Here is an 18,592-nt window from a genome sequence, read left to right as displayed (position 1 = left end):
TCCAGCTCCCTGCTTGTGGCCTGGGAAAGCAGTTGAGGACGGCCCAAAGCTTTGGGACCCTGCACCCGTGTGGGAGACCTAGAAGAGGAGGTTCCTGGTTCCCGGCATGGGATCGGCGCGCACCGGCCCATTGCGGCTCACTTGGGGAGTGAAACATCGGATGGAAGATCTTCCTCTCTGTCTCTCCTCCTCTCTGTATATCCGGCTTTCCAATAATAATAAATCTAAAAAAAAAAAAAAAGGACTATACTACTGTAAAAACATGTGGGAAATCAGTCGAGGGGAGGGATTTTTTAATTTATTTTTAATTTATTTTTAAATTTATTCATTAATTACATTGTATTATGTGACACAGTTTCATAGGTACTGGGATTCTCCCCACCCCGCCCCACACCCATGGTGGATTCCTCCACCCCGTTGCACAACCACAGTTCAAGTTCATTTGAGATTCCCTCTTTGCAAGCATATACTAAACATAGAGTCCAGCATCTTATAGTCCAGTCAAGTTCATCAGCTTCTTAGGGAGACCCTGTCTGGTCTGAAGGCAGAACCAGTAGAGTATCATGAGAGAGAGTTAGGGGAGAGTTAGTTTGGAGAGGAGTTAGGGGAAATCCCAGAGTCTATGGAATTGTATTGTAACATTAAAAAATTAAAAAATTTTTAAAAATCAATAAAGTAACCTTTGTAAAAAGAAATTTATTTATTTTTATTGAAAAGACAGATACAATTTGCAGAGAGAAAGAGAGACAGAGAGAAAAATATTCCATCCACTGGTTCACTCCCCGAGTGGCCCCAACAGCCAGAGCTGAGCCAATCCAAAGCCAGGAGCCAGGAGCTTCTTGTGGGTCTCCCATATGGGTGAGGGTCTAAAGGCTTTGGGTCATCCTCTACTGCTTTCCCAGGCAACAAACAGGGAGTTGGGAGGTAACTGGAGCTGCCAGGACATGAACCAGCACTCATATGGGATCCTGGCACTTACAAGGTGAAGATTTAGCCAGTGAGCCGTTGCATGGGGCCTTAATGAAATAATCTTCAGCCTTATTTGAAATTAGAATGTGACAAAAAGTGCATGTACAGAATTTCTGTAGAAACAGTGAACATACAGCTTTAGCAAATCTACCAAGGATAACACAGCTATAACAAGTCTCCCACTGGTAATTGTAAGAATGGACTAGTTTTCTGAAAATGCATACTTTGGCTTCTTTTGGGCTAACTTGGTCCTTTTCCTCTTAATGACAGCATTAAAACTGTAAACCCACCTCAAAGTCTGACCGAGAGTGTTCAGAACTTGTTGTTCTCTCTTAAAAAATAACACATAGCTCAGAACGTGGCACCAAGTATAAGTTTAATAAATATTTGTACCTGATTGACAGCAATGCTGATATCATTCATGATCCCGTAGAAAGCAACTAATAGGAAACAAGTAGCCGGCTCTGCCACACCTGCAGTGTGGGGTGTTTGTCACAAGAACCTGCTGAGGAACAACTGATGAAACCATTCCCAAAATGACCTCACAGCTTTTTTGATATTGTTGTTGTCTTTTTTTTGTTGGTTTGGGTTTTGTTTGTTTTGCCTTAAGTTCAAATAAAATGTAAAATTATGAGAAACCATTTAGAAACCTCACAAATTGGCACAAGTTTGCAAGGAATGTAATACTGCTTCAAATTTACCCTGCTGAGAGCCAACGTCTCAGTTTTTCTGACATTTTTTATGTCGTAACCCAGATTTGCTTGGAATTTCACTCATTTTGAAAGATAATTTGACGAGTATTTCAGCTTTTCAGAAGTCATAGCTATTATTTAGAAAAAAGAGAGTTTGACAATGCCAGCTAACTATTCTTCATTGATAACAGACAGCCTATTACAGATACAATAAAAGCAGATTAATTTTTTAAAAAATTAACTGCATGTCAACTTTGTCTCTTCCATCCACCCTCCTCTCTTCAAAGTACTCACAGAATATGGTAACATGGGAGGAAGTGCTGTCTCAGGAGAGACTCATCCCAGTTGTGGGCACGGGACACAGAAGACCTTGGAATGTCCCCAGCGTGTGCCTCATGTTCTCTCTTCCACTGATTCTAACCACACAGATCATAATGTTCAAAGTCCCTGTGCCATTTCCACATTCAGTCACTCCATGTCTGCGAAACTCTTGGCCTGGATGAAGCTCCTGGTCCCTGACTTTGCCTTGGGCCATTCCAAGCCATGATAGCCATTTGGGCTGTGAATGTGTGAATGGTAGGTCTCTCTCTCTCTAGGTCTCTCTCTTTTTAAGTCTACATTTACAATAAATAAATAACTCTTTAAAACAGAACTTTATTTTCCCTCAGTGCACAGTGGGAGTTCATTTCTTGTGTGAGCCTCTCTCTGGCTGTGACAAAAAACAAGGAGGTTTCTTCTGTGTTCAAGCACTGTGGTCCATGTAAACATCAAGGAACTCAGAATTATTTTTCCCACAACTTTCTTTTCTATTTACTACATTCTTCTTGCAGACAGGAACTGCCTACAGGAGGCTAATGCATGACCTGGCAGACAGTAAGCATTTTGTAAATGTTTACAGGGTGAGTGACTAAAATACACACCAGATATTTTTTCAATATGATAAAAGTAAGCTAAGTTACACTTATTTATAAATCAGAAAGATTGTTCACTCACTGAGTCATGTTTCATTAAGAACCTTCTGCAATACAAGTGGAAGACAAGCAAGAGTATTCCACAAAGGTATCAGTCCTATCCTCAAGGAATTCAGGTTAGCACAGAGAATTACACTTAAGTGTTGATGTATGTGACATCTTCTGAGTCTGAGAGGCACAGTTCAAAGGATCTGGAACAGGCAGAAGACAGAGCAAAACTTTCTATGCAAAGAAAGCTGCAGAATAAAAGCACGAAGATGAGAAATCATGCTTTATGTGCAGGGAACTAAATGTACTCAGCATTCCTGCAGCATGAGAAAGGATGCAGTGGCAGCAGGTGATGCTAGACCAAAAAAGGAGGACAGATCATAAGCTACCCTAAAGGTTACTTCATGTGCTTTACTCCAGGCACACTTGAACAAGAGTCAGATTTTTTTTGGTCAGCTTTCTGGGGAAGAGAAGTCGGGCTGGAGAAAAGCAAGACTACAGGCAAACTTTGCTTGAATGTGAAATTATTATATATAGATCTATAACATAATGTTAAAACACAAGTCAATAAAAAGTATCAAGCACTTTGTAGAAAGTTTGGTATAAAAAATCTTGTAAAACTTTCTGTTAAGTTACAAGATTTCAAGATCCGAGTGTTTTAATTAGGTTAAAAGGGATAGGTCGACAAATGGAAAAACTGAAGTCTTTTGCGGTTTCAACAGAATTTCATAAGATACCCTGAAAAAGGCTCATATCCCAATTTGGCCATGTAAAAATGAGGAACGTTTACCTTGAGTACTCTTTTAATATAAGAGATCCAACTTACCTTGCTTATGTTATGTGAATGCCAAATCAGTTCTACAAAAAACACATCATATAATTGCAACACTACTTAACTCTAATTTTTATAAACATATATATTTTTAAATTATTATAGAAGTAAAGAAAACAGCAAGTCAACAAGAGAACTACATACATATTACTTAAACACTTCCATTAAGGGACAAAATAAGTTTGTCACAGAAAATAACCAAGAATTCTGTATTAAATATTAATTGAAGAATGATAAACCCATAAAGACAGAATCTTCTTGTTCTTCTGTTGAGACATTTTTTTTCTCCGTGTGACTTCTATTAACATTGATAATAGTAGGTAATGGTAGAGTACATGTTAGCATGCTGAGTATAGCATTAAACTCTCCCTTAAACAGAGATACTGCACATAAAATTTGTGGAGAGAGAGATTTCTCTCCTCTTAATGGCCATACACCGAGGCAAACACCTTTTAAAGGCTGCTGATCAAATGGGAGTTAAAGAATGATGTGAGAATTCCTTGGAGAAATTACTGATTCTAGAAGTGGAACAAGATTTGCCAACAATGAGCCTTGAGAATCTTGTAGGGACACAAAGACAAGGCATGCAAAAACGTATAATCCCTGCCTCTCATTAGTGACTTGTGTCAAATGGCCCAAAGTCTTGAAGGCTCTTGATGGCCAAAGATGGAACTACGTGGCAGCAAAACAAGGTAGCACTGGGCTATAATCCCAGTCTGAAATAAACATTCATGAGTACATGCTGATTGAATGGATGATTGAATAAATAAATGAGAGAGGAGAGACAGATGCCTTGTATAGAAGAGTTCCAAGTCATTTATTTATAAGCATTTCCTTTGAGGACATGGAATGTAACCCCCCCAGCACTCACACACACACACACCGTTAAGTAGGAGCTACACAAAATGACTTCCTCCTGAAGAGTGCAGTACACAGATAGTGTCCTGTCTGACACTGCCTCAGCCAGAGGACGAAGGTCAGCAGAGACAGTGGTGAGCCACATGGAGAGTACGTAACCCTGACGTTGTGTGATGAACATCTCACATGGTATTAACATATACATGACATATATTATATATATATATATATATATATATATATATATATATATAACATATATATAAAACACATCTTTATATATAACATATCTTTATGTTATTTCTTCCAAAATTACCCATCACTTCAGTCTAATGAAGAAAATGTCACACAAACTCCAGTAAAAGAATATTATACGATATACCTGAGCAATACCCCTCAAAACCTTCAAGGTCATCAAAAACAAATGAAGTCATCTGTGGTTTCTTGCACTGTTTTCTTAGCACTTGCCCAACTGAATGTTGCTATTTGTGTATTTGGGGTTTCTTGATTCAGCTGTTTAAACCAAATACAAATGTTTAACTTTAAACTTACTTCAAAGATAGGAAGCTGTTGTAAACTAAAAAGGTTAATTTAGGGACAGTGGATCTTGAAATGAACTAACACATCAAGCTGCTGCTTATGATGCCTGCATCCCATGCCATAGCGGGTACAAGTTCTGGCTATCACCTTCTACTTCCGTTTTCTGCTAATTTGCCTGTAAAGGCGGTGGGGATGACCAAGGTACGCAGATGCCTTCTGCCTATGTAGGATTCTCGGAGGAAGTTCCTGGGTCCTGGATAGAGCCTTGGCTATTCCTGACAGAGTGAACTAGAAGATGAAAAGATGTCATTCTGCCTTTTTGAATCAACAAATGAATCTTTTTAAAAAAAATGTTAATTTATAAACAGGCAGATATGTAAAGAAAATGAAGGAATGCATGCTGATTTCTCATGCTCTCCTCAAATGTTCAAGTGGCACCATATAAGATACATTCATTTATAGTTCCAAATTTTAAATTTGCAGTTTGGTTCATTTCAAGATCCATTAATAATTCATAGCAGCTCCATGAGAAATGAATTTCACTCATACTTGCAGTGTTTTTCTATTGCTTCTTTCAGTGTTGAACTCAGAAACAAAACCATCTTTGTAGTTTTCATAAAAGGAATACTTCCATATGGTTTTGGAAACCAGAAGCCACCTTCCCCACTCAGATAAGAAAAAAGATGGACATGAATCTTAGCAAGAGAAATTAAAAAATAATAAAGGAGAAATTGAAATAGGAGCATATGTGGCTTCAAAATGAAAAATAGAAGCAAGACTTTCATGTATTTAGATTGGCCCTTTAACTAAAATTTTAAAATATTTCTGGAGTTGCATAAATAAGCCGCACCCCACACAGTAAATAAACAGAACCAGCATAAACAAAAAAGGTCAAGATTTGGAAAGACAATTGTGATGAATACCTGCAGAACATGCACATAGGGTCAGAAGTGGTTTTTTTTTTTATAAAGGAATACAAAACATGGTAATGATCTGGGGAAGGCAAAATTCTGTGTTCCCATATTCCCCTGCTTGTTTTTCAATATTCAGTGGATATTCAACTAGTTTATTCCATTTGAGAATGTTTTGCATCACAATATAAAACATTTGAGGTCACATCAGAATTTATATAACTGTTGTTAATTTTCCATAGTTGTCTGATTAGAGATTATATTTATAAAGTGTGATTTGCTGCTCAGCCCTCAAGCACAAAAGATTCATTATGTGACCTGCTTAAGAATTCCCAAATGAACCACTAGCTACCCCTTTGATCCTCAGCATTTTGAACTACAAGCCTTGCTAATATAAATAGCAATGTCTCTGAGAGGTATGAAATACATGGTATGGCACATTAGGGCAGGAGCTAGAGTAAATGAAGGCGTGTCAGATTTTGTATAAAAATAAGCAAGATGTGAAAGATGAGCTACACAAATCTCTCTGCTGCTGGTGCCAAATTAAAGTGGAGTAAATGTTGCAGAAACTGATGATACACATGTCTCATAGGACGTCTCCATATGACTTTTCAATAAATTCAGATGACAGCAAATACTGGGGGTCTCCTCTGTATCCCCTCATCACTCCATTTTTCTCCACGTCTCATTCTTCCACTCTGAAGACTTGAGTAGAAATGGAGGTAGGATTGTCTTACTGTCAACCCAGAGTTCAATTGTTAATCACTCAAATAGTAGCCCCACCCAGCCCCCACCAATGTATGTCTTTTGTACACATTTTCTTTGCACAGTTTGTTTCACTTTGGGCTCCACATGATAGATATGCTTCCTCTATTTTACCAAAGAGAGAAGAAAAGTTAACTCCATTGAGTTTCTGAAGGTCAAGCAGGTAAGGAGTGGTGGCACTGAGATGTAACCTGTTCACTTATGTGCCAGTCATTGTGCTTCCATGTTGGATGCCCTACAGCTACTATGCTCATTAACTTTATCTACCATGAATATTACCCTCTAGTTAATATTGCATACCCAATCCATGCCACTATCAACTACCATCCCCCAAAACCACATCAGCTTTCCTATTGGGTTTATTTGATTTCTTCTCCAAGTAATTTCCTGTTTGTAGTCCTTACTTTATTGAAAGTGTGTTAACTCAAGATAAAATACCAAAATCATGTTCTTCTTTTCATGGAAAAATTCCTTTAGACAGTAAAATCCCCAAATATTTAAAGAGCAGTTTGACATGTCAGAAATACAATTCCTGGACACTGGAAATGCTAACTTTTCTTTTACAAGAAACTATAAAGACTGAAAAAGAAGATGCTTTTCAGAAGTAAATGAAAAAATCTGATTTGCTGTGCATTAAAAATGGTAACATAATGCTGATGGGTTGCTATACAAAGCCAGTTTTCAGTCAGCTACTTGGTTTAATGTTCAGATTTCCACTTAAATCGATAACACTTTGCTTTCTTCAGTAGAGGGCACTTGCATTCCAGTAAAGTGCACACACACACACACACACACACACACACAGAGAATAGGGGTAGAAATGATTCAGCTATTTCCTGCCCCAAGATTCAAATCCCCTTTGCTTCTCTGAAAACATTATTTAACTATCCAGCAACAATTTAATTTATGGTTCTATAAATTACAGGGCAAACTATCATATGAACATTAGGTAAATATATGTGGGCATCCAGTCATCTGCTGCTGTTTTTCTGATAATCCTCAGAACTTTTTGCGTACATAATTATAAAGTACAATTTTATACTTGTTAGTAGAAAAATGTGTTTTTTATTCAGAATCTATTTCTGTCATCACAAATTTATGGTTCATCTTTACAGATCAAAATGTGAACACCATTCTGAAACATAACACTGAGTGTAACAAAAGTGCTTATGATAACCTCTGGTTTGAAAGGATGGGATCCTGAAATAATATGTACATTTCAGAACTGATAAATGATTGCATTGAAGGGAATTAGTGCATGTGGGGTAAGACTCTCTTTCTCCTGGCTGTTTTGTTTGCTTAATACAATCTTGGATAAAAATATAAAACATAATTTATCTTATCTGTCAATGAAACACTATTCAAACAGTTGATAATAAATGGATGACAGAATCAAATTATGAAATATAACACCAGTGCTGTAATAGCCTGCCTCTAACAATAGAAAATGCAATTGGGATGACAAACTTGCACTGACTTACTTTGCAAAACAAGCATATAATTTTTAAATGAGGAATGAATAATAAATATTATGGAAAGCAGTAAGTGTAAAGGCTCAAGCATTTTGAATTAATAGTTAACTCTCTATTTGTCAACAAGCAGTAAGCCTACAAAGAAAGCTAATAAGGTTTCATGTTTCATGGATAGAATTAAGTTGTCTGGATTGAAAGAGGTGTCAGGAATAATCTAATTCTTCACTTCTGTTCTGGCAAGATCACACTGAATGAGTAGGTTGATTTTGAATGATATAGTCAAAATGACACTTATCAAAGGAGATGAAGATTGAATGTCAAAGGATTATGGCTGACATTATTGACATCAAGATATTTTAGCTTGAAAAATTAAAGTCAAGGATTATACAGAAGCTGTTAGATATCTTAAAACATTTGGGCTTGTGATCTTCTAAATTTTGCCACAAATAGAACAAAACACAGAGAAAGAATCCACGAATACAAATTTGAAGGGAGCCTCAACAGATAGATATTTCTATTGGTTAGACTTCCCAGGAAAAAGGCAGATGTTCTTGATAAATCATTCTTTTGCTAACAGTAAAGGGTTGGGTGCCTTTTTGGTATGTATAAAATGCTTGAAAATGTACCTTATGAGTATTGTTTATCTCACAAACATTATGTTAGGACCTACACATACGTTAATGAAAAAATAGGAGTTACTGTCCTTGCTTCCATATAGATCATATCTGGTCTAATTTGAAAGGAAGACACTAAACAAATACATGGACATTAAGGTTACTTGTAATGAAAGAATATAGAGAAAAATATGGCTGTAGGGGGGTCCAATAAAAGATTTATCACTCTAGGGAGTTTGAATGGTAGGAAAGCTCTTTTTAGAAATTCAGCTTTGAAGAAAGGTCTTGAATTACACGTAGTAACTGGCTGAATGAAGAATAAGGAAAAGGAACACTCAAGAAAGTCAGTTTAAGCCCAGGGAAGAATGTCCGTTTTTGTTTTTTTTTTTTTTTCCAGATTCAGAAGTGATGGTACTTTTGGATGAAGCCAAGAGAGGTGCTTTTTTGAAACCCATTTCTGGGGTAGGTTTTTTTTAATCTAAGGCAAATGAAATTAATTAAAGTGTTTCAGCCAATGATGTAACATAGTCACTTTATTTATTTTTTTTAGTTCAATTTGGCTACAGTTAGCTAACTGAAGAATTGGGGTTGGAGGAGAGAAACTGAATAACAAATGACTAGTTTTACCCTAACGTAACAAAGAGATTAAGTGTGACTTGTAGCCTGGTCACGGAAACGGTGGCAACAAACAGGGAAGATGGAAGAATTATTATGGTATCTAACCCATAAGACCATGAGAGCAAGACAGAGTAAGAAGTTCTTATAGACTCCTAGAATGCAGGCAGATGGAAAGTCCTATTTCTGAGAAGAAGAACAGAAGATAATTGATTTTATGTGGACAAGATCAAAAGCTTTATACACGATAATTTAACCATGAGAGCTCTTTTGATTATCAGGCTCCACACTAAGCCTAATAAACAAGAATCCTCAAGAGAACATAGCCAATTTAATACTCTGAGGTTACAAGCAATGAAAAATATTCAGTTATCACATAATAATTAAAGTAGTTACACTTTAAATTACTTTAAGACACTTAAATTAAGACACTTTTCAGTGTCTTAATGTTGCTAAGTGTAAAAATGGTGAGAACAACTGTGAGTTCAATTATCACTTGCTAGGACTGAGTAAGATGTGTCATCCATGAGATACCTCTGTAGAAAGCTAGCCATATGCAGATCCTTCGTTTCACATCCCAATGTTTGTATCGTATGATGCTGCTGCCTTGGACACAAACCATTCCATCCAGGAGCTAAGCCTCGGGCAGAGACAACAAGTTAATGGTTCCATTTGTCCATCCAGTCCAGCTGATACAACACTGGATGATAATTAATTTAAGAAATCACATTTTTGCTTTGGCCAGAGAGGAGTGGGGAGAAAATAAAAATACAAAAGCAGAAGACAGGAAGGCACAAATGGAAGGAGATTCAGGCAGAGAGAAAAGCAAAGAAAAAATAAAAAGTCACCAGTAAGAGTTAGAACAAGGCTAAAGTGATATTTGCTTCTGAGTGGATAACAGTATCACTTGTTGCCACCAATTCATTTAAGTCCAGTTTTTCAAGTATTTAATGAATACTTATTATGTGCCAGTTGCTGTTTTAGTTATTGAAGATACTCTTGTTATAGACATCTTGCTATAACTACACCTTGGTGAGGACTATGCAAAAACTTATACCAAGGCAGTGTATAAAGAGATCATGATGATAATAAAGACCCATTGCTGTGTTACAAAAATTGTTTAAGAAAGGAAGACTTCATTGAGGAGATGGCATTCACTTAGGCATCTAAAAGACCACAAAAGATGAAGTATCTCATAGAACATGGGAAATACAAATGTTATAAAAAATAAAAGTGTGTTTCTGATATTTTAAAATAGTGTGAACCTCAGTGAGGTCAGATCTCAATGAGCAATTGGCAGTAAGAAAGGAGACAGATTGAAAGATCAGATTCAGGGCAATCAGGAGCTTGGAAACTATGATTAAATTTTCAACTTTATGCTAAATGTGAAAGGAAGTCAGTGAAACTTTTGATTAGGGGGATACCTGTTGGTATCTTATTGGAAACTTAGAAGGTTACTGCCCCTTCTAATAGAGATCACATTGTATACATACATGAAAGGAAGAAGGACAGTAAAAAGGCCATTTCAGGTAAAGTCTGGACAGGGCAATGGGTTAGACAAGACAATAGCAAGAGAAGAGATAGAAAATGGCCAGATGCACTGTTCCTCCTAGGACAGGAGGTGAACTGAGTAGTGCTGGCTCATGGACCCACCGGTATGCATGAATTCTGGCACTTGGAGGGGTTCTGATGGAGGAGACCCTGCAAGAACCTTGGAGGGAAACAGCCCAGAAGAGGTCATGGAAAGTGTCCCACTGGCAAACATTTGGCATGGATGGGGGGCAGACCAGGCTGAATCAGTTCACGTCATCCATTGGCAAATCCGAACGCCAGAACAGAGTGTGAGTTGAGTCAGGTTCGGTCACAGTGAAAGCAGTGCACAACACGGAATGCCAAGGTGAGGCTATCTGTGCCAGATGTGTGAACGCAGCACCCAACCAGCACACGTGAGAACCAGGAAGGGAGGGGCCAGAGCCGGCAGGGGAATAAGGGGTGGTTCCCTTGCTGGACAGCTACTCCCACTGGAGAGTGTGAGCTGGGATGGGGGTAGACCAGACTAGGCAGGGCTACAACACCTGTGCGCCTCATGTGGACCAGATCAGGGAAGAACCAGGCTGGGCTAATTATTCCTACTGGTGCAATCTACAATTAGAGTGGGTGAGGGTTTTTGGGGCTTAGCCACAGCATCAGCTGGCAGAAGCTGGCACTGGGGGCTAGTTCTGTCAAGTTAAACCACAGAACCCCATAATGTGGGAGTGGGAGTGGCCTGGGAGGGCAATAGTGGGCTCCTCCCTCTTGGGTTACCACCCCACATGGGAGGGCAGGAAAACTTGGACAGGGGCAGGGGTGGCTAGACAGACATCCAACAACATCTGTGAAGGCTGGATAGTTGAGCTGGTTAGATGGAACAAGGTTTTAATACCCATGACATGTATGAGAGCAGAAGGGGATGTGAGACAGACTGGACTAGTCTGCCACACATACTGGCAAACCAGGGTAGGGGGCGCGCCTGGTGGGGGTTATTGTGGGTTGCTCCAACTAGGCTGCAGCTCCCACTGGTTTATGTGAGGGCCGAGTTTGTGCTGGGCAGAACCAGGCTGGACTGCAAACACCCATTGGTTCCAGTGGGAGACAGGGATGGAAACAGAACCAATCCAGGAATTGCAATCACCAGCTGATCGGGGCAATGGACTGTGCCGGGCCCTGTGCTTGCTAGTACATACAAGAATCTGGTCTGGGAACACCTCAAAGTTTCTTTGGGGATCCCCCCCAATCGAGCTTCCGGACTCAGAACCCCAACCATCAAAAGACAGAGGACAGAACAAGTCAATCAACCACCTCAGGTATATGTTGGCAATGAAAATACTGGGCAAACGGAGACTCTATGATGGACTATGTCAATCAGTGGATTCTCCAATGACCTCATCGTGCTTGGAGTGGTGAGAGTGGCAGTGATTCATAACTGTTGAACTATCAAAACGACTTGAGCAAGGCCCTCGGAGCATGCCTCACATCTGGGACGTGGGGTGGGTGGGAAATTGGGTGGGGCTTCTCCCTTAAAATCCCCTTTTACATCAGATATATTAAGGAAACAATATGGAACTAATTGTCTTGCCCATCTTCCTGTAGTGCTTGAACCTTTTTACCCTAATTATGTCAAAATTGTCAAAAATTAATTAATTAATTTTAAAACATTTAATGAAAATAAGCTATAAAAAAAAAAAAGAAAATGGCCAGATGAGGAATGCATCCTGAAGTTACAGCTATCAAAGAAGACCATGGACTGGGTGGAAGAATCAAAGGATAGGCAAGGTTTTTGAATTAAGGAAAACCAGTAGAGACAATGGGTGTGATTTTGGCCATATTAAAATTGAGAAGCTCAGTGATATTCAAGTGAAGAAATTTGGTGCAAATGTAGAAAGGAGGCCTGCATGTATATTAAGAGTGGAGTTACAATATAGCAATATATGAGATATCAATATATAGGTCCCGATAGTGTGGCTGCAAAATTGATTTCCTTCTAATCTATTTCTTTCCTGTTTGTGAAATCCTGCCCTCATCATAATTATATCATAGTAACTGAAAAGGAGAAAAATGAGTGTGTGTAGGAGATAGGGTATTTCTCTGCCTGTAGATTCATGTGAAACAGCCTAAGTAGGCATCTGTCTTGCTACACTGGCCCCTGTATTCCCTAACTGCTGACAATCTAAGAAGACATGAGAAAAAATGAGTTTTACTAGTTTGTTTAGTTTTGTTTTGCTAATCAATTGCTCACTGGGCTTTTCGTGAAGCCCTGGTTGGCCTGTTTGTAAGAACAAATTTTTTCAGTACTTTAAGCACATCCGTTGATTCTTTGCTCTTACAACAAATGTTGGTTTTTTTTCATTCTCAATAAGTGTGTATTCTACTATACTGCAAAGATTTCAATATGTCAGAGAAATTGTATCACACAATTTAGCATTTCAATGCCATTTCATTAGTTCAGTTCATCTTGCTTGTGATCGGAACCTCTTAATGTGCTCACAATATATCCTATATTATCATTGCTTAATTTTGTTTTGGAATATTCATTTCTAGTTCTTAGGGAAAGATAGACAATAAAATGTGCTGCATTAGCTTTTTGTTTTATCATAAGGAGATTTAGCAAGTTATTTACTAGTTATAAATGAGGACCAGTGTGCCTTGTCCTGTCACTCTGAAATCCTCCTGAAAGTATCACCAAGCTTCCTCAAGTCTGTAACATAACCAGAAGAAATAATCACTGAATTGCCATCTGCGGAGAATTGCAAATGTAAAATTGTGTGAATAATGTATAATAGAAATAACTTCCCTATCTCATAAGAATGGGATTTTCATTCTTACGATATTTGATAGCTAAATATAATGAATGCCATGGGCCCTTAGGGCTTTCAGTTTGATCTTCCTTTAAAAAGTAATGTTTTTATTCTCTGAGGATGTGAGGACAGCATTGCTTTATTTAGCTTAAGCTTATCTAAAATAGGACAGAGGAAATAAATAAATGATTGAACATACATCTTTCATTTCTTGTACTTTATTGCCAAAACTGAAGTGTCTTCAAAGCACAAAATTATTTCCTCTGGATAAAATATTCTTAAAATGGCTGCACTTACATACAAAGAGGGATACCTAACAGACTGGAATAAAACATGACATTTAAGATTGCATTTTTTACTGCAGCCACACAAACAAGCAAACATTGTGTTGTATAGCTGCACAGGAAGGAAGTTTACTGCAAGTGGCTATTAATGTGTCCATTTATATCCCCCTTCCCTGAGAAGGCCCCAAATCTAGAGAGAATACAGAGTGGAAAATTTCACTCCCAATTTAGACATCTCTCTGAACTCCAGAGGAAGCTACTCAGCTGGCCTCTCACGAAGCTGAAACTGAGCTGGATGAGTGTATGACAAAGCCCCGGGCCAGCAGCCCAAGCGCCAGACTGGAACATGAGCTACTGCACCGAACAGACTCTGCCTAGTGTCAGGAACATTTTTGTGTGAGAAATAAAAGAAGTCATTCCTGGAACTGATGTTGGTCTAAATACTGATACATTTAGAAGTTATTTCAATAGTTGCCATTTGTGGAGGAAATTCTGGAAAAGTCAGAGAATCTGACTCTTGTAGTTGTTATTGCAACAGCTGTTACATGTACAGCAGATAACTGTTTGATTGGACTGCTTGGAGCTGCTCCTAACACATGACACTGCTGTGATACTTTACGTGAAATCTCTCCAAAATTCATGTTGTTCTGCTTTGCTTACACAAGGAAAAAAAAGTAATTATCTGGCAAGATTGGGAATAATAATTTAGGCTTCTGGAAAAATCCTTTCAAAGAAAATGTGTGAATAAAGGTGAAAGAAAAATCTTTTTTTTTAAATTATTTATTATTTTTAATTCATTAATTACATTGTATTATGTGACACAGTTTCATAGGTACTTGGATTCTCCCCACCCGTCCCCAAACCCTCCCACTATGGTGGATTCCTCCACCTTGTTGCATAACCACAGCTCAAGTTCAGTTGAGATTCCCCCATTGCAAGCGTATACCAAACATAGAGTCCAGCATCTTCTTGTCCAGTCAATGCTGACATTCTGTGATCCGTAATTGTTATTTCAACTATCCATCTCACATTTAGCAAAATTGCCTTTTAAATTAAGTATCTACCTGCACATCACAAGATGTCACTGTAAACTGAGCCTAGATCCACAAGGCAGTCTGTCGGACACAACTCAATGCTTATGACAATCCCAAACAGTACCCGGACAGTACCTTTCATTGCAGGTGGTGTATACACGCTCTGCTTCCTCTGTTTAGGGGATGCATTCTGTGACTGTGAACAAAAAGGAAAAAGCGACATATTTGATAGGAATATAACATAAACACACTGTGAGAGAAATAAATGCTGCCATGTTTCAAAGAGCCTTGTGATTCCCCATCATGACATAAAACTGTAATCAATGAAAAAGTACCCACAAGCCCATTGCATCTCAAGTTTAAGAAGTATACAAGGCCACAAGCTCTATTTTATTCCAAGATTGTCATTCGTTGCAGTCTTGTAACTATGCTTTGTATTTTCTCATTAACTTATTTTTTGAAAATCTATTTACTAGTTTATTATAAAAACAACAGAAATGAATCTTTTCCAATTGAGAAAAAAAGTTCTAAGACAAAATGTGCTTAAAAGCTGTGTATATGGGTTAATAATACCTGTTCATGGGATGATTTAGAAAGGTCAGGGAAGATTTAGGGTTCCTTACTTAGAAAGTAACCTTTTGAATTGATATGCTCAAATAAATATCTTCGCTATTTGGAATTACAATGTGGAGGTGATTTTTTTTAATTTGTTCATAAGTTCTCTCCTCATGAAACAGCTGTATAACTCTCTTTTTAAAAAATTATCTATTTTTATTGAAGAGAGATGAAGATATCCCATACACTGGTTTATTGCCCATGTGGTCACAACAGCCATAGCCAATCAATCTGAAGCCTGGAGCCCGTGATTCTTCCAGGTCTCCATGTGGGTGCAGAGTCCCAAGGCTTTGGACCATCCTCCACGGCTTTCCCAGGCCACAAATTGGCAACTGGGTGGGAAGTAGAGCAGCTGGGACACAAACCGGTGCCCATATGGGATCTCAGCAGTTGCAAGATGAGGATTTATAGCTTTAGGCTTTCATGGGGACAGAAAGGGAGGGGCTGTATAATACTCTTAAGATAAGAGTGGATCAATATTAAATCATTTAATAAAATTTTTGCATTTTAAAACAATAAAAATAGGGTTACATTTCAGAATTAAAAATACAGATGATGATATAAAGCTACATATGTAATAGATGTAAATATGATTTATTTTATTTAATTATGTATGTGTATATGGCCAATTTAATTTTTGGCAAGGAATCTATGGTATTTTGATTTACATTTTAATGGGACAAGGGTAGGAATGTTAATGAATTTGAATGTCTAGGGAGGTTTTTTTTGCTTTGAATAATTCAAATATGAATAGTCACAAGATATTTTTGAGGAATTGTGCTGACCTTTCCATGCATATTAAAGAGAATGCAATCTACACAACTTGCAATCACCTAGATAGTAAAAGTTTGATTCTGAACCTTAGGTATCTTTCCTTGCGTATAACAAACCCTAATTGTCTTCAAATCTATCATATAGATGTTGAATTTTATATAGTGCCACAACAATCTTTTAAAATAATGTAAAAAAAATCTAATCATTTGCCAAATCCATGTCAACTGAACAAACAGTGCAGCAAATTTGCCTAGAAGAGGATATTTTCGTGCCACTTGGCTATGCGCTGATGCAGGCACAGTCACTCCACGTTAGTGTTAAATGTGTGGATGATTGGCATAGCCATTGTTTCAGACATACTGGTTACATTTTGAAAAGCAATCACTCCTGGGGTTTCTTGCATATTTACTTTCGTAAGCATACTTACAGATTAAGTGGAGAATTTATTCTATAGAAAAGTGATTTATTACTATTGTTTAGTAACAGTAGTGAAACTCCTTAAGTAACAATAACTGCTTTATGTAAAAGTTTACTTTTTAAACATTTTTCAGACTTACTTTCTCACTACATATTTCCAAAAATCTGAGGGATGCTATCTGCTATTTTATCCTTCCTGAATTTTTCTCGTTAATTGTATGGCTACACATGAGGTTTTGGGGAATTAATTATAGTTGATACACCATCCTAATCAGTATTTGTTCCATTTCTTGACACAAGTTTACTCACTTCTTTCTATTCTGAATGTACTATAATATCAGCTCCTTTAGTTTTTCCCAGTTGCTATTTTCTGTCTGTTCCTGTCCACTGACAGGTAGAAAGTGACATTTTTCAGACTTGCTTCTGAATTTGAAATTAAATACACTTATCTTTTTAATACTTCTTGCATATATATGCATTAATTTGAAAAGTAGAGTGATAGAGATAGAGATCTTCTACCTATTTGTTTGCTCTCCAAACATCTGCCACAACTGGAGATGGGACCCACTGAATCCAAGAATCCATTTGGGTCTTGAACAGAGATGGCAGGGATTCCATCACGAGAGCCAGCCATCAGCTGTAGCTTCCCAGGGTGTGCATTAAGAGAAAGCTGCAATTAAACGTAGAGTTGGCACACGAACACGGGATGTGGACATCCCAAGCAGCGTCTAAACCACTGTGCTGAAGACCTGCCCTGGTGAAATCATCTGGATCTGGTTATACAGGCTTGGAAGGACTTCTGTCTCCCCAGAGGTTGACTTAAGTCTCTTCTTTCCTTCACAGCAGGGGACCTTTAGCTGTTTCTCCTACACCCACCATCTCATTCCTCTGGGATGCCATGTTACCTGGTCTGAGACCTTAGTTCTCACACACAATCATTCACTAAATTGAATTGATAATTACCATATCTTGCCATTGTGCGTTATTTTAGAATTGTTGCAAGTGAGAGCATTTTGTAGGTGAATAATCAAAGTAACCAAGAGGCATAGCTTTTAATGTCACCATTTTACTATTCGTTCAATCAGGAATTGAAATAATTTATCTTAGCTATATTCAAATTTTATATTAAAAATTACAGAAAACAAAAACAAACTTACGTCTCCTTGAGTGTTAGTCACTCTCTTGTCATCTATTTCTGTAATAAAAGTAGATATAATGCATTAGACCTCTAATCTCTTTTTTGCATAAGTTTCAATGTTTTCAGCAACACATATCAAAATGGCTTAATGACTATTTCCTATGTAATAACTATGGCTCAGAGCTGTGAAGGTGAGATAGATAGAGGGCGTGGCGTCCTTCTGAGATAACCTTCTTTTCCAGACTTAAAAACATAATAGTAATAATCCTTAAAAAATCCCTTTTCACATTCCGTATGTTTATTACTTTTCAGCAAGTCATAAAGAGGAGCCAAAAAAGTCACTTGAGACAATCCTTGGCATCATCACCCTCACAGTTTCAAGACTTCAACAACTCCCTTTTGCTCCTGCTGCTACTGTGGCCTGAGTGACAATAGACTGTCAAATTTCCTCCCTCCTTCCCCACTCAGTCACATCACACAGCTCCAAGAAAGATAGCAGACTCTCTTCAAAATGCCCCTTGAAAAAAATCAGTCTATTAGATATTTCTTATGACAAAGCCCAGGCAACTTCTACAAAACCTGTGGATTAAAGAATTACACGAAGGATGGGTTAGAGGAAGGTGAGCTCACAGAGGTCCCTTCCACAAAGGGAGCATATCCTGGCTATGCTTCCTCCTCAGGCACATTGCTTGTGTGTGTGTGTGTGTGTATAGAGAGACATGAAAATATATAAGCGAAACATTTCACCTATGTCAAAATTATACATGAC

At 37.9% G+C, this 18,592-nt stretch overlaps 1 protein-coding gene across 3 annotated transcripts in view; it reads right to left on the bottom strand.

Moving 5' to 3' along the window:
- The window catches only part of PPP1R1C (protein phosphatase 1 regulatory inhibitor subunit 1C), a 118,954-nt gene that overhangs the window by 42,876 nt on the left and 57,486 nt on the right, over positions 1-18,592 (bottom strand). For 2 of the 3 annotated variants that reach the window (XM_004576996.4, XM_004576997.4), the window contains exons 3-4: positions 17,843-17,880; positions 15,015-15,075 (exon numbers count right to left, since the gene is read on the bottom strand). The exons of the other annotated variant lie outside the window; for it this stretch is intronic. In XM_004576996.4, coding sequence (XP_004577053.1) covers positions 15,015-15,075; positions 17,843-17,880 — 99 coding nt within the window. The remainder of the gene's footprint in view (positions 1-15,014; positions 15,076-17,842; positions 17,881-18,592) is intronic. 3 annotated transcript variants of the gene reach the window in all.

Source organism: Ochotona princeps, chromosome 5 (genome assembly GCF_030435755.1).
Source record: "Ochotona princeps isolate mOchPri1 chromosome 5, mOchPri1.hap1, whole genome shotgun sequence".
NCBI lineage: Eukaryota > Metazoa > Chordata > Mammalia > Lagomorpha > Ochotonidae > Ochotona > Ochotona princeps.
Note: the sequence above shows the minus strand (reverse complement) of the source record. Positions and strands in the feature narration are given on the sequence as shown.